Source organism: Bombina bombina, chromosome 3 (genome assembly GCF_027579735.1).
Source record: "Bombina bombina isolate aBomBom1 chromosome 3, aBomBom1.pri, whole genome shotgun sequence".
NCBI lineage: Eukaryota > Metazoa > Chordata > Amphibia > Anura > Bombinatoridae > Bombina > Bombina bombina.
In genome coordinates, this window is record NC_069501.1 from 1215621081 (window position 1) to 1215641052 (window position 19972).

General features: G+C 36.5%; 1 protein-coding gene across 3 annotated transcripts in view; it reads left to right on the plus strand.

Moving 5' to 3' along the window:
* The window catches only part of TENM4 (teneurin transmembrane protein 4), a 953133-nt gene that overhangs the window by 696146 nt on the left and 237015 nt on the right, over window positions 1-19972 (plus strand). For all 3 annotated transcript variants that reach the window (XM_053708674.1, XM_053708672.1, XM_053708673.1), the window contains 2 exons: window positions 1276-1377; window positions 4329-4523. In XM_053708674.1, the coding sequence (XP_053564649.1) occupies window positions 1276-1377; window positions 4329-4523 (297 nt within the window). The remainder of the gene's footprint in view (window positions 1-1275; window positions 1378-4328; window positions 4524-19972) is intronic.

Consider the following 19972-nt stretch of genomic DNA (forward strand, 5'->3'; position numbering starts at 1 on the left):
TATTTCCGGATATGGAGAGTCCACGACCCCACCCTTTATTAAGATAGTTATTTTTGACTAGACCTCAGGCACCTCTACACCCTTGTTTTTCCATTTCCCTTCGGTCAAATGACTGGGGATTATGGGTAGGGGAGTGACACTTAACAGCTTTGCTGTGGTGCTCATTGCCTCCTCCTGTTGACCAGGAGGGATATTCCCACTAGTAATTGAATGACGTTGTGGACTCTCCATATCCGGAAAGTAAAAAATGTATCAGGTAAGCATAAATTTTGTTCTAATATATGTACCGTTTTCTATTTTAGGGTAATAGAAATCAAATTATTAGGACTACATTAAAATATTTCTAATTTAGAAATGCATTGTATTCATTTATATAAATGATTTTTCTAGATGTGTATTTGTTCTACATACCTTTGAAATAAATGATTCGATTTTATCTTTCGGAAAAATTTTAGTTTTTTTGCAGACGACTCATCAACAAAAGATGTGACAGCTAGAAAAATATTTTAGGAATGTATAACATGTACGACAATATCACTGGTGTATTTTATACTCAGGTCAGCCTGGTCAAGACATTTAATGACCACAATCACACGTACTTCGATGAAAATGCAAGATGAATCAATAAATTAATAGGTGTTGTAACCCTCACGCCTGTTTCAAGTGATTTAATGGTAAATACGAGTCCTGCTCTTCCCTTTGTGCCATTTTACTGCCAATAGTTGCTGACACCTATTTAACACTGATGGTATCCGAAATGATAGGCTGCAGAAACTTCTCTATTTTCCAGCAGTCATTCAAAAGCAATGAATAGCTCACTATTGCAGAAAGCCCTGGCGGTGTGTTTGTAATGATGTTCGGACAGATATCCTGCTCGCGTACAAAGTAGGCTTTTGCTCTGGTTGGTTCCCGAAATAGTAACTGTTAACCCCATAGGCTGACGGAGAGGGCAACTAAGGGGTTAAACATTGCAAGTAAATGCTTTGTAAAATAGAACATGTCGTTTTTGTGTTTAACCTTCACAACGGGGATGAAACTTGCTTACAAGGAAAAGAGACAGTAAACACCTGCAGTCACAATAAAATAACTTACTGGACAAGTCTGAACATCTTTTGAATGTATTGAAACTTTGTTTGCTGCATTTGATTTTGAATGGCTAATCTCAGTGTGGGCAGAGTGGTTCTTTAGGAGTTTGTTCATGTATGTGTGTGTATATAGGTAAATAGATGTGTGATATATATATATTTAACTATAATTCCATTCTGCTGTCTCCAGAATCGGTGGACGACTGCCCAAGCAACTGCTATGGAAATGGTGAATGTGTCGCTGGAAGTTGTCGCTGTTTTCTGGGCTTTCTGGGACCAGACTGTGGCAGAGGTAAATTTCATTAAAAAGTAATATACACCAATTTGTCATAAATACACACACTCACATTCATACACAGACACACACTCACACTAATTCACATACACACTCACATTCATACACACACTCACATTCATACACACACTCACATCTATTCATACACAGACACTCATATTCATTCACGTACACACTCACATTCATACACACACTCACATTCACACACTCACATCTATTCATACATAGACACTCATATTCATTCACGTACACACTGACATTCATACACAGACACACACTCACTCACATTCATACACATACAGACACACACACACACACTCACATTTATACACAGACAGACACTCACATTCATACACACAAACAGACACACACTTACATTCATACACAGACACACTCACATTCATTCACGTACACACTCACATTCTTACACAGACACACACTCACTCACATTCATACACAGACACACTCACATTCATTCACGTACACACTCACATTCATACACAGACACACACTCACTCACATTCATACACAGACACACTCACATTCATTCATGTACACACTCACATTCATACACAGACACACACTCACTCACATTCATACACAGACACACTCACATTCATTCACGTACACACTCACATTCATACACAGACACACACTCACTCACATTCATACACATACAGACACACACACACACTCACATTTATACACAGACAGACACTCACATTCATACACACACACAGACACACACTTACATTCATACACAGACACACACTCACATTCATACACACTCACATTCATACACACTCACATTCATACTCTCTCACATTCATACACACACTCACATTAATACAAACACAGAGACAGACACACACTCACATTCATACTCTCTCACATTCATACACACACTCACATTAATACAAACACAGAGACAGACACACACTCACATTCATACACACTCACATTCATGTGTTCATTTAAATTTAAAACATTTTCAGAGTTTAGAGATACACAGTGAAATGAATTTAGCCAGAAGACTAGATAGAGACCTTTTTCGTAAAAAAAAAAAAAGATGATAAATGTAATTTGAAGGTGATTAATAACTCTGAAGAGAGACAGATAGAAGCTTTTGGTAGGGTCCGTCTCCTGAGAGCAGATTTAAATGACTCACAAATCTCCTACACATGTAGTACTGGATACAATAATAATTTACTGGGATTTGTTTGCCTTTCATTCAATGCCTTCTTGCAATGTTCTTCAGACAACATTGTATTACCCCAATGGGTTAACATAGACCTGTGTCTGTCACTATTACCAGTAGTTACAAAATAGAATTGTTCTAGGCAGCTGTCAGATCTATCTCAAATAGCTACTTGCCCCTTTTGTGTATGTAAATGTATTTTAAACCAACAATTTTCCAATTGTTTTCACATATCAAGTTAGATTCTGAGATATATTTTTAGTAGATCTGCAACTGGATTAACCTTTATTTATGATCTAGCTAATTTAAGATCTCATTTGCTATCTCAGTAAAACATTGTATATTATATATATTTATTGGGTTTGTTCTTTGCAGAAATATCTCCTGTCTTTCTGTCTGTCTGCCCATCTCTCTGTCATTCTTACATATATCCGTTTGTCTACCTATATAATATCTATATCGGTATGCATATCTATTCTATCTATCATCTATCTATCATCTATATCTGTGTGCATATCCTATCTATCTATCTATCTATCTATCTATCTATCTATCTATCTATCTATCTATCTATCTATCACTGTATATACCTACAGCTATCTGTATAAATCTGATTGTCTCTATCAACTATCTATCTATCTATCTATCTATCTATCTATTTATCTATCTAATATCTATATCAGTGTGCATATCTATCATCTATCTCTCATCTATATCTGTGTGCATATTCTATCTATCTATCTATCTATCTATCTATCTATCTATCTATCTATCTATCTATCTATCTATCTATCTATCTATCTATCACTGTATATACCTACAGCTATCTGTATAAATCTGATTGTCTCTATCAACTATCTATCTATCTATCTATCTATCTATCTATCTTTCTATCTATCTATCTAATATCTATATCAGTATGCATATCTATTCTATCTATCATCTATCTCTCATCTATATCTGTGTGCATATCCTATCTATCTATCTATCTATCTATCTATCTATCTATCACTGTATATACCTACAGCTATCTGTATAAATCCGATTGTCTCTATCAACTACCTATATATCTTTCTTTCTTTCTTTCTTTCTTTCTTTCTTTCTTTCTTTCTTTCTTTCTTTCTTTCTTTCTTTCTTTCTTTCTTTCTTTCTTTCTTTCTTTCTTTCTTTCTTTCTTTCTTTCTTTCTTTCTTTCTTTCTTTCTTTCTTTCTTTCTTTCTTTCTTTCTTTCTTTCTTTCTTTCTTTCTTTCTTTCTTTTATCTATATCTCTATGCATATCTATTCTATCTATTATCTATCTATCTATCTATCTATCTATCTTTCTATCACAGTATCTAATCTATTTATCTCACCTCTATATCTTATATATTGTACTTGCTTCTAAAAAAGTTGATTTTAAGTTGAATCTTGAGCTGTATCTGTCTGTCTTTCAGTCATCTGTTTGTCCCTATATTTGTCATTCTGCTCAATAGTTTACATAGTATAAACACACCAGGCCATTTTCTGTGTGGGAACAAGGTGACAATGCAAATGTGAAATAGAACAGTAAGCAGATGCACAGATATTCTGTATGTAGCCTTCTATATGTCATTGTCTTCATTGACAAGTCGGCTATACAGTGGCTCGGGCCACTTCTTGTGTACACTTTGAAACTCACTATGCTGAGAATTAGAAACATTTTTTAGCAATTACATTTGCATATTCAGCTTGAAACCACTGCCTTAACAGTTCTTCTCTCCCCGCCCACAGCATCGTGTCCCGTATTGTGCAGCGGCAATGGGCAGTACATGAAGGGACGTTGCTTGTGCCACAGTGGCTGGAAAGGCGCAGAATGTGATGTTCCCACGAGCCAGTGCATAGATGTATCCTGCAGTAACCATGGCACATGTATTATGGGAATCTGCATCTGCAACCCTGGATACAAGGGAGAAAACTGTGAGGAAGGTAAAATGCATTGCAATAGAGCTTTTCACTGAAGAACCCTTTAGGGTTAATAATCCCTTTCTACAAGTACTGTCTCTCTTTACCATAGAGCATTTCTACGTCTCCGTGAACTGCATGTACCAAAACCACGCTCTTTTTTAGGGGACATGGAAATCAAAATTTTGATTAAAATAGAGTTCTTCTTTTATGTTTAAATTTCTTTGTCTTTTTAACTTAACTAGGTAGGTAAGAGCAGGAAAATGTCCTGATCACTATATTGCAGGGGTTTTCATAGTCTTAGGCGGTGAGCCTCCCCTCTTACAAAAGTTACAAGGCAGCGTTGTTGTCCCCTTAGTAGATGTTAAAGTATTTTTCTTCTGTTATGTGTGATCAGTCCACGGGTCATCATTACTTCTGGGATATTATCTGCTCCCCTACAGGAAGTGCAAGAGGATTCACCCAGCAGAGTTGCTATATAGCTCCTCCCCTCTACGTCACCTCCAGTCATTCTCTTGCACCCAAAGACTAGATAGGAGGTGTGAGAGGACTATGGTGATTATACTTAGTTTTTATAACTTCAATCAAAAGTTTGTTATTTTACAATAGCACCGGAGCGTGTTATTACTTCTCTGGCAGAGTTTGAAGAAGAATCTACCAGAGTTTTTCTTATGATTTTAACCGGAGTAGTTAAGATCATATTGCTGTTTCTCGGCCATCTGAGGGAGGTAAAAGCTTCAGATCAGGGGACAGCGGGCAGTTGAATCTGCATTGAGGTATGTAGCAGTTTTTATTTTCTGAATGGAATTGATGAGAAAATCCTGCTATACCGTTATAATGACATGTATGTATACTCTACACTTCAGTATTCTGGGGATGGTATTTCACCGGAATTACTCTGTAAAAGTACATTAAACCTTTTAATAGGTATTTAGTTCATGTTAAACGTTTTTGCTGGAATGTAGAATCGTTTGCATTTCTGAGGTACTGAGTGAATAAATATTTGGGCATTATTTTTCCACTTGGCAGTTTGCTTGTTTTGCTTATGACAGTTTCGTTTCTCTCTCACTGCTGTGTGTGAGGGGGAGGGGCCGTTTTTGGCGCTCTTTGCTACGCATCAAAAAATTTTCAGTCAGTTACACTTGTATTTTCTGCATGATCCGGTTCATCTCTAACAGAACTCAGGGGTCTTCAAACTTCTTTGAAGGGAGGTAGATTCTCTCAGCAGAGCTGTGAGATTTATGTAGTGACTGTGTTTTAAAACGTTGCTCTGTAATTTTTATGTTTAAAATTTAATTAGTGTTGCTTTACTAATGGGAACAAACCTTTGCTAACAAGTTGTGTTGTTTTTAAAGAGTGATGCTATAACTGTTTTTCAGTTCATTATTTCAACTGTCATTTAATCGTTTAGTGCTTCTTTGAGGCACAGTACGTTTTTGTTAAATAAGATTGTAACCAAGTTGCATGTTTATTGCTAGTGTGTTAAACATGTCTGATTCAGAGGAAGATACCTGTGTCATTTGTTCCAATGCCAAGGTGGAGCCCAATAGAAATTTATGTACTAACTGTATTGATGCTACTTTAAATAAAAGCCAATCTGTACAAATTGAACAAATTTCACCAAACAGCGAGGGGAGAGTTATGCCGTCTAACTCGCCTCACGTGTCAGTACCTGCGTCTCCCGCCCGGGAGGTGCGTGATATTATGGCGCCTAGTACATCTGGGCAGCCATTACAGATAACATTACAAGATATGGCTACTGTTATGACTGAAGTTTTGGCTAAGTTACCAGAACTAAGAGGCAAGCGTGATCACTCTGGGGTGAGAACAGAGTGCGCTGATAATTCTAGGGCCATGTCTGATACTGCGTCACAGCTTGCAGAGCATGAGGACGGAGAGCTTCATTCTGTAGGTGACGGTTCTGATCCAAGCAGATTGGATTCAGATATTTCAAATTTTAAATTTAAATTGGAAAACCTCCGTGTATTACTAGGGGAGGTCTTAGCGGCTCTTAACGATTGTAACACTGTTGCAATACCAGAGAAAATGTGTAGGTTGGATAAATACTTTGCGGTACCGGCGAGTACTGACGTTTTTCCTATACCTAAGAGATTAACTGAAATTGTTACTAAGGAGTGGGATAGACCCGGTGTGCCGTTCTCACCCCCTCCAATATTTAGAAAGATGTTTCCAATAGACGCCACCACACGGGACTTATGGCAAACGGTCCCTAAGGTGGAGGGAGCAGTTTCTACTTTAGCTAAGCGCACCACTATCCCGGTGGAGGATAGCTGTGCTTTTTCAGATCCTATGGATAAAAAATTAGAGGGTTACCTTAAGAAAATGTTTGTTCAACAAGGTTTTATATTGCAACCCCTTGCATGCATCGCGCCGATTACGGCTGCGGCAGCATTTTGGATTGAGTCTCTGGAAGAGAACCTTAGTTCCGCTACGCTGGACGACATTACGGACAGGCTTAGAGTCCTTAAACTAGCTAATTCATTCATTTCGGAGGCCGTAGTACATTTAACCAAACTTACGGCTAAGAATTCAGGATTCGCCATTCAGGCACGTAGGGCGCTGTGGCTAAAATCCTGGTCGGCTGATGTAACTTCTAAGTCCAAATTACTTAATATACCTTTCAAGGGGCAAACTTTATTTGGGCCCGGTTTGAAAGAAATTATCGCTGACATTACAGGAGGTAAGGGCCACGCTCTACCTCAAGACAAAGCCAAAGCTAAGGCTAGACAGTCTAATTTTCGTCCCTTTCGGAATTTCAAAGCAGGTGCAGCATCAACTTCCACTGCACCAAAACAGGAAGGAGCTGTTGCTCGTTACAGACAAGGCTGGAAACCTAACCAGTCCTGGAATAAGGGCAAGCAGGCCAGAAAACCTGCTGCTGCCCCTAAGACAGCATGAACCGAGGGCCCCCGATCCGGGACCGGATCTAGTGGGGGGCAGACTCTCTCTCTTCGCCCAGGCTTGGGCAAGAGATGTCCAGGATCCCTGGGCGCTAGAGATCATATCTCAGGGATACCTTCTAGACTTCAAATTATCTCCCCCACGAGGGAGATTTCATCTGTCAAGGTTGTCAACAAACCAAATAAAGAAAGACGCGTTTCTACGCTGTGTACAAGATCTATTATTAATGGGAGTGATCCATCCGGTTCCGCGGTCGGAACAAGGACAAGGGTTTTACTCAAACCTGTTTGTGGTTCCCAAAAAAGAGGGAACTTTCAGGCCAATCTTGGATTTAAAGATCCTAAACAAATTCCTAAGAGTTCCATCGTTCAAGATGGAAACTATTCGGACAATCTTACCCATGATCCAAAAGGGTCAGTACATGACCACAGTGGATTTAAAGGATGCTTACCTTCACATACCGATTCACAAAGATCATTACCGATATCTAAGGTTTGCCTTCTTAGACAGGCATTACCAGTTTGTAGCCCTTCCATTCGGATTGGCCACGGCTCCAAGAATTTTCACAAAGGTTCTGGGTGCCCTTCTAGCGGTTCTGAGACCGCGAGGAATTTCGGTAGCTCCGTACCTAGACGACATTCTGATACAAGCTTCAAGCTTTCAAACTGCCAAGTCTCATACAGAGTTAGTTCTGGCATTTCTAAGGTCGCATGGATGGAAAGTGAACGAAAAGAAGAGTTCTCTCTTGCCTCTCACAAGGGTTCCATTCTTGGGGACTCTTATAGATTCTGTAGAAATGAAGATTTATCTGACAGAAGACAGATTAACAAAGCTTCTAAATGCATGCCGTGTCCTTCATTCCATTCAACTCCCGTCAGTAGCTCAATGCATGGAGGTGATCGGCTTAATGGTAGCAGCAATGGACATAGTACCCTTTGCACGCCTACATCTCAGACCGCTGCAATTGTGCATGCTGAGTCAGTGGAATGGGGATTACTCAGATGTGTCCCCCACTCTGAATCTGGATCAAGAGACCAGAAACTCTCTTCTATGGTGGCTTTCTCGGCCACATCTGTCCAGGGGGATGCCTTTCAGCAGGCCGGACTGGACAATTGTAACAACAGACGCCAGCCTTCTAGGTTGGGGCGCTGTCTGGAATTCTCTGAAGGCTCAGGGACAATGGAGTCAGGAGGAAAGTCTCCTGCCAATAAACATTCTGGAATTGAGAGCAGTTCTCAATGCCCTTCTAGCTTGGCCCCAGTTAAAAACTCGGGGGTTCATCAGGTTTCAGTCGGACAACATCACGACTGTAGCTTACATCAACCATCAGGGAGGGACAAGAAGCTCCCTAGCAATGATGGAAGTATCAAAGATAATTCGCTGGGCAGAGTCTCACTCTTGCCATCTGTCAGCAATCCACATCCCGGGAGTGGAGAACTGGGAGGCGGATTTCTTGAGTCGCCAGACTCTTCATCCGGGGGAGTGGGAACTTCATCCGGAGGTCTTTGCCCAAATACTTCGACGTTGGGGCAAACCAGTGATAGATCTCATGGCGTCTCGCCAGAACGCCAAACTTCCTCGCTACGGATCCAGATCCAGGGATCCGGGAGCGGTCCTGATAGATGCTTTGACAGCACCTTGGAACTTCAGGATGGCTTATGTGTTTCCACCCTTCCCGCTGCTTCCTCGATTGATTGCCAAAATCAAACAGGAGAGAGCATCAGTGATTCTAATAGCGCCTGCATGGCCGCGCAGGACTTGGTATGCAGATCTAGTGGACATGTCATCCTGTCCGCCGTGGTCTCTACCTCTAAGACAGGACCTTCTGATTCAGGGTCCATTCAAACATCAAAGTCTAACTTCTCTGAAGCTGACTGCTTGGAAATTGAACGCTTGATTTTATCAAAACGTGGGTTTTCTGAGTCGGTTATCGATACCCTGATACAGGCTAGGAAGCCTGTTACCAGAAAGATTTACCATAAAATATGGCGTAAATACCTATACTGGTGTGAATCCAAAGATTACTCCTGGAGTAAGGTTAGGATTCCTAGGATATTGTCTTTTCTACAAGAAGGTTTAGAAAAGGGTTTATCGGCTAGTTCATTAAAGGGACAGATCTCAGCTCTGTCCATCTTGTTACACAGGCGTCTGTCAGAAAATTCAGACATCCAGGCCTTTTGTCAGGCTTTAGCTAGGATCAAGCCTGTGTTTAAAACTGTTGCTCCGCCATGGAGTTTAAACTTAGTTCTTAACGTTTTACAGGGTGTTCCGTTTGAACCCCTTCATTCCATTGATATAAGATTGTTATCTTGGAAAGTTCTATTTTTAATGGCTATTTCCTCGGCTCGAAGAGTCTCTGAGTTATCAGCCCTACATTGTGATTCTCCTTATCTGATCTTTCACTCAGACAAGGTAGTTCTGCGTACTAAACCTGGGTTCTTACCTAAGGTTGTCTCTAACAGGAATATCAATCAAGAGATTGTTGTTCCCTCCTTGTGTCCAAATCCTTCTTCAAAGAAGGAACGTCTTCTACACAATCTGGATGTAGTTCGTGCCCTCAAGTTCTACTTGCAGGCAACTAAAGATTTTCGTCAAACTTCTTCCCTGTTTGTCGTTTATTCTGGACAGAGGAGAGGTCAAAAAGCTTCTGCTACCTCTCTCTCTTTTTGGCTTCGTAGCATAATACGTTTAGCCTATGAGACTGCTGGACAGCAGCCTCCTGAAAGAATTACAGCTCATTCCACTAGAGCTGTGGCTTCCACTTGGGCCTTTAAGAATGAGGCCTCTGTTGAACAGATTTGCAAGGCTGCAACTTGGTCTTCGCTTCATACTTTTTCCAAATTTTACAAATTTGACACTTTTGCTTCTTCGGAGGCTATTTTTGGGAGAAAGGTTCTTCAGGCAGTGGTTCCTTCTGTATAATGAGCCTGCCTATCCCTCCCGTCATCCGTGTACTTTTGCTTTGGTATTGGTATCCCAGAAGTAATGATGACCCGTGGACTGATCACACATAACAGAAGAAAACATAATTTATGCTTACCTGATAAATTCCTTTCTTCTGTTGTGTGATCAGTCCACGGCCCGCCCTGTTTTTTAAGGCAGGTACATATTTTTTAAATTATAATTCAGTCACCACTACACCCTTGGCTTCTCCTTTCTCGTTGGTCTTTGGTCGAATGACTGGAGGTGACGTAGAGGGGAGGAGCTATATAGCAACTCTGCTGGGTGAATCCTCTTGCACTTCCTGTAGGGGAGCAGATAATATCCCAGAAGTAATGATGACCCGTGGACTGATCACACAACAGAAGAAAGGAATTTATCAGGTAAGCATAAATTATGTTTTTTTCTCTTTGATGACATTTTTTAATATATATATTTTAGTTTTGAATTTGGGGAATTTACATCTGATACAGGGTTCACACACAGCTCTCAAGAGCAGATTCTGCTCAATCAAAAATGTGCTTCACTCACGTTTCAATTTGCACTTGGTTACTCCTGTGTTAAATGCAAATTATAAATCAAGATAACAAATCAATCTCTAAATCATTACGACTTCAGCGCCTTTCGTTGGAAAGAGTTTTAAAAGTTTAAGCTGTGTCTGAATCATGAAAGTTTAATTTTGAGTTCCATGTTCCTTAGCATGATGAATGTGTATAGTATGGTAAACAATTGCAGTGTGCCTTTATATAAGGACTACCTTGCTTCAGACATATGGAACACTATAATGCATTATAATGTAACATGATTTGATTGATAGAGACAATCAGATTTATACAGATAGCTGTAGGTATATAGATAGCTGTAGGTATATAGATAGCTGTAGGTATATACAGATATAGATAGATGATAGAGACAATCAGATTTATACAGATAGCTGTAGGTATATGCAGATATAGATAGATGATAGAGACAATCAGATTTATACAGATAGCTGTAGGTATATACAGTTATAGATAGATATAGACAATCAGATTTATACAGATAGATGTAGGTATATGCAGATATAGATAGATGATAGAGACAATCAGATTTATACAGATAGCTGTAGGTATATACAGTTATAGATAGATGATAGAGACAATCAGATTTATACAGATAGCTGTAGGTATATGCAGATATAGATAGATATAGACAATCAGATTTATACAGATAGCTGTAGGTATATAGATAGCTGTAGGTATATAGATAGCTGTAGGTATATACAGATATAGATAGATGATAGAGACAATCAGATTTATACAGATAGCTGTAGGTATATACAGATATAGATAGATGATAGAGACAATCAGATTTATACAGATAGCTGTAGGTATATACAGATATAGATAGATGATAGAGACAATCAGATTTATACAGATAGCTGTAGGTATATGCAGATATAGATAGATGATAGAGACAATCAGATTTATACAGATAGATGTAGGTATATGCAGATATAAATAGATAGATAGAGACAATCAGATTTATACAGATAGATGTAGGTATATGCAGATATAAATAGATAGATAGAGACAATCAGATTTATACAGATAGCTGTAGGTATATGCAGATATAGATAGATGATAGAGACAATCAGATTTATACAGATAGCTGTAGGTATATGCAGATATAGATAGATATAGACAATCAGATTTATACAGATAGCTGTAGGTATATGCAGATATAGATAGATATAGACAATCAGATTTATACAGATAGCTGTAGGTATATGCAGATATAGATAGATGATAGAGACAATCAGATTTATACAGATAGCTGTAGGTATATGCAGATATAGATAGATGATAGAGACAATCAGATTTATACAGATAGATGTAGGTATATGCAGATATAGATAGATGATAGAGACAATCAGATTTATACAGCTAGCTGTAGGTATATGCAGATATAGATAGATGATAGAGACAATCAGATTTATACAGATAGCTGTAGGTATATGCAGATATAGATAGATGATAGAGACAATCAGATTTATACAGATAGATGTAGGTATATGCAGATATAGATAGATGATAGAGACAATCAGATTTATACAGATAGCTGTAGGTATATGCAGATATAGATAGATGATAGAGACAATCAGATTTATACAGCTAGCTGTAGGTATATGCAGATATAGATAGATGATAGAGACAATCAGATTTATACAGATAGCTGTAGGTATATGCAGATATAGATAGATGATAGAGACAATCAGATTTATACAGATAGATGTAGGTATATGCAGATATAGATAGATGATAGAGACAATCAGATTTATACAGATAGCTGTAGGTATATGCAGATATAGATAGATGATAGAGACAATCAGATTTATACAGATAGCTGTAGGTATATGCAGATATAGATAGATATAGACAATCAGATTTATACAGATAGCTGTAGGTATATGCAGATATAGATAGATATAGACAATCAGATTTATACAGATAGATGTAGGTATATGCAGATATAGATAGATGATAGAGACAATCAGATTTATACAGATAGATGTAGGTATATGCAGATATAGATAGATGATAGAGACAATCAGATTTATACAGATAGCTGTAGGTATATGCAGATATAGATAGATGATAGAGACAATCAGATTTATACAGATAGCTGTAGGTATATACAGTTATAGATAGATGATAGAGACAATCAGATTTATACAGATAGCTGTAGGTATATACAGTTATAGATAGATGATAGAGACAATCAGATTTATACAGATAGCTGTAGGTATATACAGTTATAGATAGATGATAGAGACAATCAGATTTATACAGATAGCTGTAGGTATATGCAGATATAGATAGATATAGACAATCAGATTTATACAGATAGCTGTAGGTATATGCAGATATAGATAGATATAGACAATCAGATTTATACAGATAGCTGTAGGTATATGCAGATATAGATAGATATAGACAATCAGATTTATACAGATAGCTGTAGGTATATACAGATATAGATAGATGATAGAGACAATCAGATTTATACAGATAGCTGTAGGTATATGCAGATATAGATAGATGATAGAGACAATCAGATTTATACAGATAGATGTAGGTATATGCAGATATAAATAGATAGATAGAGACAATCAGATTTATACAGATAGCTGTAGGTATATGCAGATATAAATAGATAGATAGAGACAATCAGATTTATACAGATAGCTGTAGGTATATGCAGATATAGATAGATATAGACAATCAGATTTATACAGATAGCTGTAGGTATATACAGATATAGATAGATGATAGAGACAATCAGATTTATACAGATAGCTGTAGGTATATGCAGATATAGATAGATGATAGAGACAATCAGATTTATACAGATAGATGTAGGTATATGCAGATATAGATAGATGATAGAGACAATCAGATTTATACAGATAGCTGTAGGTATATGCAGATATAGATAGATGATAGAGACAATCAGATTTATACAGATAGCTGTAGGTATATGCAGATATAGATAGATATAGACAATCAGATTTATACAGATAGCTGTAGGTATATGCAGATATAGATAGATGATAGAGACAATCAGATTTATACAGATAGCTGTAGGTATATGCAGATATAGATAGATGATAGAGACAATCAGATTTATACAGATAGCTGTAGGTATATGCAGATATAGATAGATGATAGAGACAATCAGATTTATACAGATAGCTGTAGGTATATGCAGATATAGATAGATGATAGAGACAATCAGATTTATACAGATAGCTGTAGGTATATGCAGATATAGATAGATGATAGAGACAATCAGATTTATACAGATAGCTGTAGGTATATGCAGATATAGATAGATGATAGAGACAATCAGATTTATACAGATAGCTGTAGGTATATGCAGATATAGATAGATGATAGAGACAATCAGATTTATACAGATAGCTGTAGGTATATGCAGATATAGATAGATGATAGAGACAATCAGATTTATACAGATAGCTGTAGGTATATGCAGATATAGATAGATGATAGAGACAATCAGATTTATACAGATAGATGTAGGTATATGCAGATATAGATAGATGATAGAGACAATCAGATTTATACAGATAGCTGTAGGTATATGCAGATATAGATAGATGATAGAGACAATCAGATTTATACAGATAGCTGTAGGTATATGCAGATATAGATAGATGATAGAGACAATCAGATTTATACAGATAGATGTAGGTATATGCAGATATAGATAGATATAGACAATCAGATTTATACAGATAGCTGTAGGTATATGCAGATATAGATAGATATAGACAATCAGATTTATACAGATAGCTGTAGGTATATACAGTTATAGATAGATGATAGAGACAATCAGATTTATACAGATAGCTGTAGGTATATGCAGATATAGATAGATGATAGAGACAATCAGATTTATACAGATAGATGTAGGTATATAGATAGCTGTAGGTATATGCAGATATAGATAGATGATAGAGACAATCAGATTTATACAGCTAGCTGTAGGTATATGCAGATATAGATAGATGATAGAGACAATCAGATTTATACAGATAGCTGTAGGTATATACAGTTATAGATAGATATAGACAATCAGATTTATACAGATAGATGTAGGTATATGCAGATATAGATAGATGATAGAGACAATCAGATTTATACAGATAGCTGTAGGTATATACAGTTATAGATAGATGATATAGACAATCAGATTTATACAGATAGCTGTAGGTATATGCAGATATAGATAGATGATAGAGACAATCAGATTTATACAGATAGCTGTAGGTATATACAGTTATAGATAGATATAGACAATCAGATTTATACAGCTAGCTGTAGGTATATGCAGATATAGATAGATGATAGAGACAATCAGATTTATACAGATAGCTGTAGGTATATGCAGATATAGATAGATGATAGAGACAATCAGATTTATACAGATAGATGTAGGTATATGCAGATATAGATAGATGATAGAGACAATCAGATTTATACAGATAGCTGTAGGTATATGCAGATATAGATAGATATAGACAATCAGATTTATACAGATAGATGTAGGTATATGCAGATATAGATAGATGATAGAGACAATCAGATTTATACAGATAGATGTAGGTATATGCAGATATAGATAGATGATAGAGACAATCAGATTTATACAGATAGCTGTAGGTATATGCAGATATAGATAGATGATAGAGACAATCAGATTTATACAGATAGATGTAGGTATATGCAGATATAGATAGATGATAGAGACAATCAGATTTATACAGATAGCTGTAGGTATATGCAGATATAGATAGATGATAGAGACAATCAGATTTATACAGATAGCTGTAGGTATATGCAGATATAGATAGATGATAGAGACAATCAGATTTATACAGATAGATGTAGGTATATGCAGATATAGATAGATATAGACAATCAGATTTATACAGATAGCTGTAGGTATATGCAGATATAGATAGATATAGACAATCAGATTTATACAGATAGCTGTAGGTATATACAGTTATAGATAGATGATAGAGACAATCAGATTTATACAGATAGCTGTAGGTATATACAGATATAGATAGATGATAGAGACAATCAGATTTATACAGATAGATGTAGGTATATGCAGATATAGATAGATATAGACAATCAGATTTATACAGATAGCTGTAGGTATATGCAGATATAGATAGATATAGACAATCAGATTTATACAGATAGCTGTAGGTATATACAGTTATAGATAGATGATAGAGACAATCAGATTTATACAGATAGCTGTAGGTATATACAGATATAGATAGATGATAGAGACAATCAGATTTATACAGATAGCTGTAGGTATATGCAGATATAGATAGATGATAGAGACAATCAGATTTATACAGATAGATGTAGGTATATGCAGATATAGATAGATGATAGAGACAATCAGATTTATACAGATAGCTGTAGGTATATGCAGATATAGATAGATGATAGAGACAATCAGATTTATACAGATAGATGTAGGTATATGCAGATATAGATAGATGATAGAGACAATCAGATTTATACAGCTAGCTGTAGGTATATGCAGATATAGATAGATGATAGAGACAATCAGATTTATACAGATAGCTGTAGGTATATACAGTTATAGATAGATATAGACAATCAGATTTATAGAGATAGATGTAGGTATATGCAGATATAGATAGATGATAGAGACAATCAGATTTATACAGATAGCTGTAGGTATATACAGTTATAGATAGATGATAGAGACAATCAGATTTATACAGATAGCTGTAGGTATATGCAGATATAGATAGATGATAGAGACAATCAGATTTATACAGATAGCTGTACGTATATACAGTTATAGATAGATATAGACAATCAGATTTATACAGATAGATGTAGGTATATGCAGATATAGATAGATGATAGAGACAATCAGATTTATACAGATAGCTGTAGGTATATGCAGATATAGATAGATGATAGAGACAATCAGATTTATACAGATAGCTGTAGGTATATGCAGATATAGATAGATGATAGAGACAATCAGATTTATACAGATAGCTGTAGGTATATGCAGATATAGATAGATGATAGAGACAATCAGATTTATATATATTGCTGTAGGTATATGCAGATATAGATAGATGATAGAGACAATCAGATTTATACAGATAGCTGTAGGTATATGCAGATATAGATAGATGATAGAGACAATCAGATTTATACAGATAGCTGTAGGTATATACAGTTATAGATAGATGATAGAGACAATCAGATTTATACAGATAGCTGTAGGTATATGCAGATATAGATAGATGATAGAGACAATCAGATTTATACAGATAGCTGTAGGTATATGCAGATATAGATAGATGATAGAGACAATCAGATTTATATATATTGCTGTAGGTATATGCAGATATAGATAGATGATAGAGACAATCAGATTTATACAGATAGCTGTAGGTATATACAGTTATAGATAGATATAGACAATCAGATTTATACAGATAGATGTAGGTATATGCAGATATAGATAGATGATAGAGACAATCAGATTTATATATATTGCTGTAGGTATATGCAGATATAGATAGATGATAGAGACAATCAGATTTATACAGATAGCTGTAGGTATATGCAGATATAGATAGATGATAGAGACAATCAGATTTATACAGATAGCTGTAGGTATATGCAGATATAGATAGATGATAGAGACAATCAGATTTATACAGATCGCTGTAGGTATATGCAGATATAGATAGATGATAGAGACAATCAGATTTATACAGATAGCTGTAGGTATATGCAGATATAGATAGATGATAGAGACAATCAGATTTATACAGATAGATGTAGGTATATACAGTTATAGATAGATATAGACAATCAGATTTATACAGATAGATGTAGGTATATGCAGATATAGATAGATGATAGAGACAATCAGATTTATACAGATAGCTGTAGATATATATATTTAAAGATAGATAGATAGATGATCGAGACAATTACATTTATGCAGATAGCTGTAGGTATATGCAGATATAGATAGATGATAGAGACAATAGATAGCTGTAGGTATATAGATAGCTGTAGGTATATAGATAGCTGTAGGTATATAGATAGCTGTAGGTATATACAGTGAAAGATATATAGATGATAGAGACAATCCGATTTTATACAGATAGCTGTAGGTATATACAGTGATATATAGATTGATAAATATATAGATAGACAATCAGGTTTATACAGATAGCTGTATTTATATGCAGAGATAGATAGATGATAGAGACAATAGATAGCTGTAGGTATATACAGTGAAAGATATATAGATGATAGAGACAGATAGCTGTAGGTATATACAGTGATATATAGATTGATAAATATATAGATAGACAATCAGATTTATATATATAGCTGTAGGTATATACAGTGATAGATAGATTGATAGATATATAGATAGACAATCAGATTTATATATATAGCTGTAGGTATATACAGTGATAGATAGATTGATAGATAGACAATCAGATTTATATATATAGCTGTAGGTATATACAGTTATAGATGGATAGATAGATATGGATGGACAGACAAACATAAATACATCTGATATGAAAACACAGTCTCACACAAGTTTTCTCCAACATAGGTGTGTCCGGTCCACGGCGTCATCCTTTCTTGTGGGATATTCTCTTCCCCAACAGGAAATGGCAAAGAGCCCAGCAAAGCTGGTCACATGATCCCTCCTAGGCTCCGCCTACCCCAGTCATTCTCTTTGCCGTTGTACAGGCAACATCTCCACGGAGATGGCTTAGAGTTTTTTAGTGTTTATTCAATCAAGAGTTTGTTATTTTGAAATAGTGCTGGTATGTACTATTTACTCAGAAACAGAAAAGAGATGAAGATTTCTGTTTGTATGAGGAAAATGATTTTAGCAACCGTCACTAAAATCCATGGCTGTTCCACACAGGACTGTTGAGAGCAATTAACTTCAGTTGGGGGAACAGTGAGCAGTCTCTTGCTGCTTGAGGTATGACACATTCTAACAAGACGATGTAATGCTGGAAGCTGTCATTTTCCCTCTGGGATCCGGTAAGCCATGTTTATTACGATTGTAAATAAGGGCTTCAAAAAGGGCTTATTATGACTGTAGACTTTTTTTGGGCTAAATCGATTGATTATTAACACATATTTAGCCTTGAGGAATCATTTTATCTGGGTATTTTGATATAATAATATCGGCAGGCACTGTTTTAGACACCTTATTCTTTAGGGGCTTTCCCAAAGCATAGGCAGAGCCTCATTTTCGCGCCGGTGTTGCGCACTTGTTTTTGAGAGGCATGGCATGCAGTCGCATGTGAGAGGAGCTCTGATACTTAGAAAAGACTTTCTGAAGGCGTCATTTGGTATCGTATTCCCCTTGGGGCTTGGTTGGGTCTCAGCAAAGCAGATACCAGGGACTGTAAAGGGGTTAAAGTTCAAAACGGCTCCGGTTCCGTTATTTTAAGGGTTAAAGCTTCCAAATTTGGTGTGCAATACTTTTAAGGCTTTTAAGGCTTTATGACACATATTTTTTCGCAATTGCAGTAATAAAGTGTGTTCAGTTTAAAATTTAAAGTGACAGTAACGGTTTTATTTTAAAACGTTTTTTGTACTTGTTATCAAGTTTATGCCTGTTTAACATGTCTGAACTACCAGATAGACTGTGTTCTAAATGTGGGGAAGCCAGAATTCCTATTCATTTAAATAAATGTGATTTATGTGACAATGACAATGATGCCCAAGATGATTCCTCAAGTGAGGGGAGTAAGCATGGTACTGCATCATTCCCTCCTTCGTCTACACGAGTCTTGCCCACTCAGGAGGCCCCTAGTACATCTAGCGCGCCAATACTCCTTACTATGCAACAATTAACGGCTGTAATGGATAATTCTGTCAAAAACATTTTAGCCAAAATGAACACTTATCAGCGTAAGCGCGACTGCTCTGTTTTAGATACTGAAGAGCATGACGACGCTGATATTAATATTTCTGAAG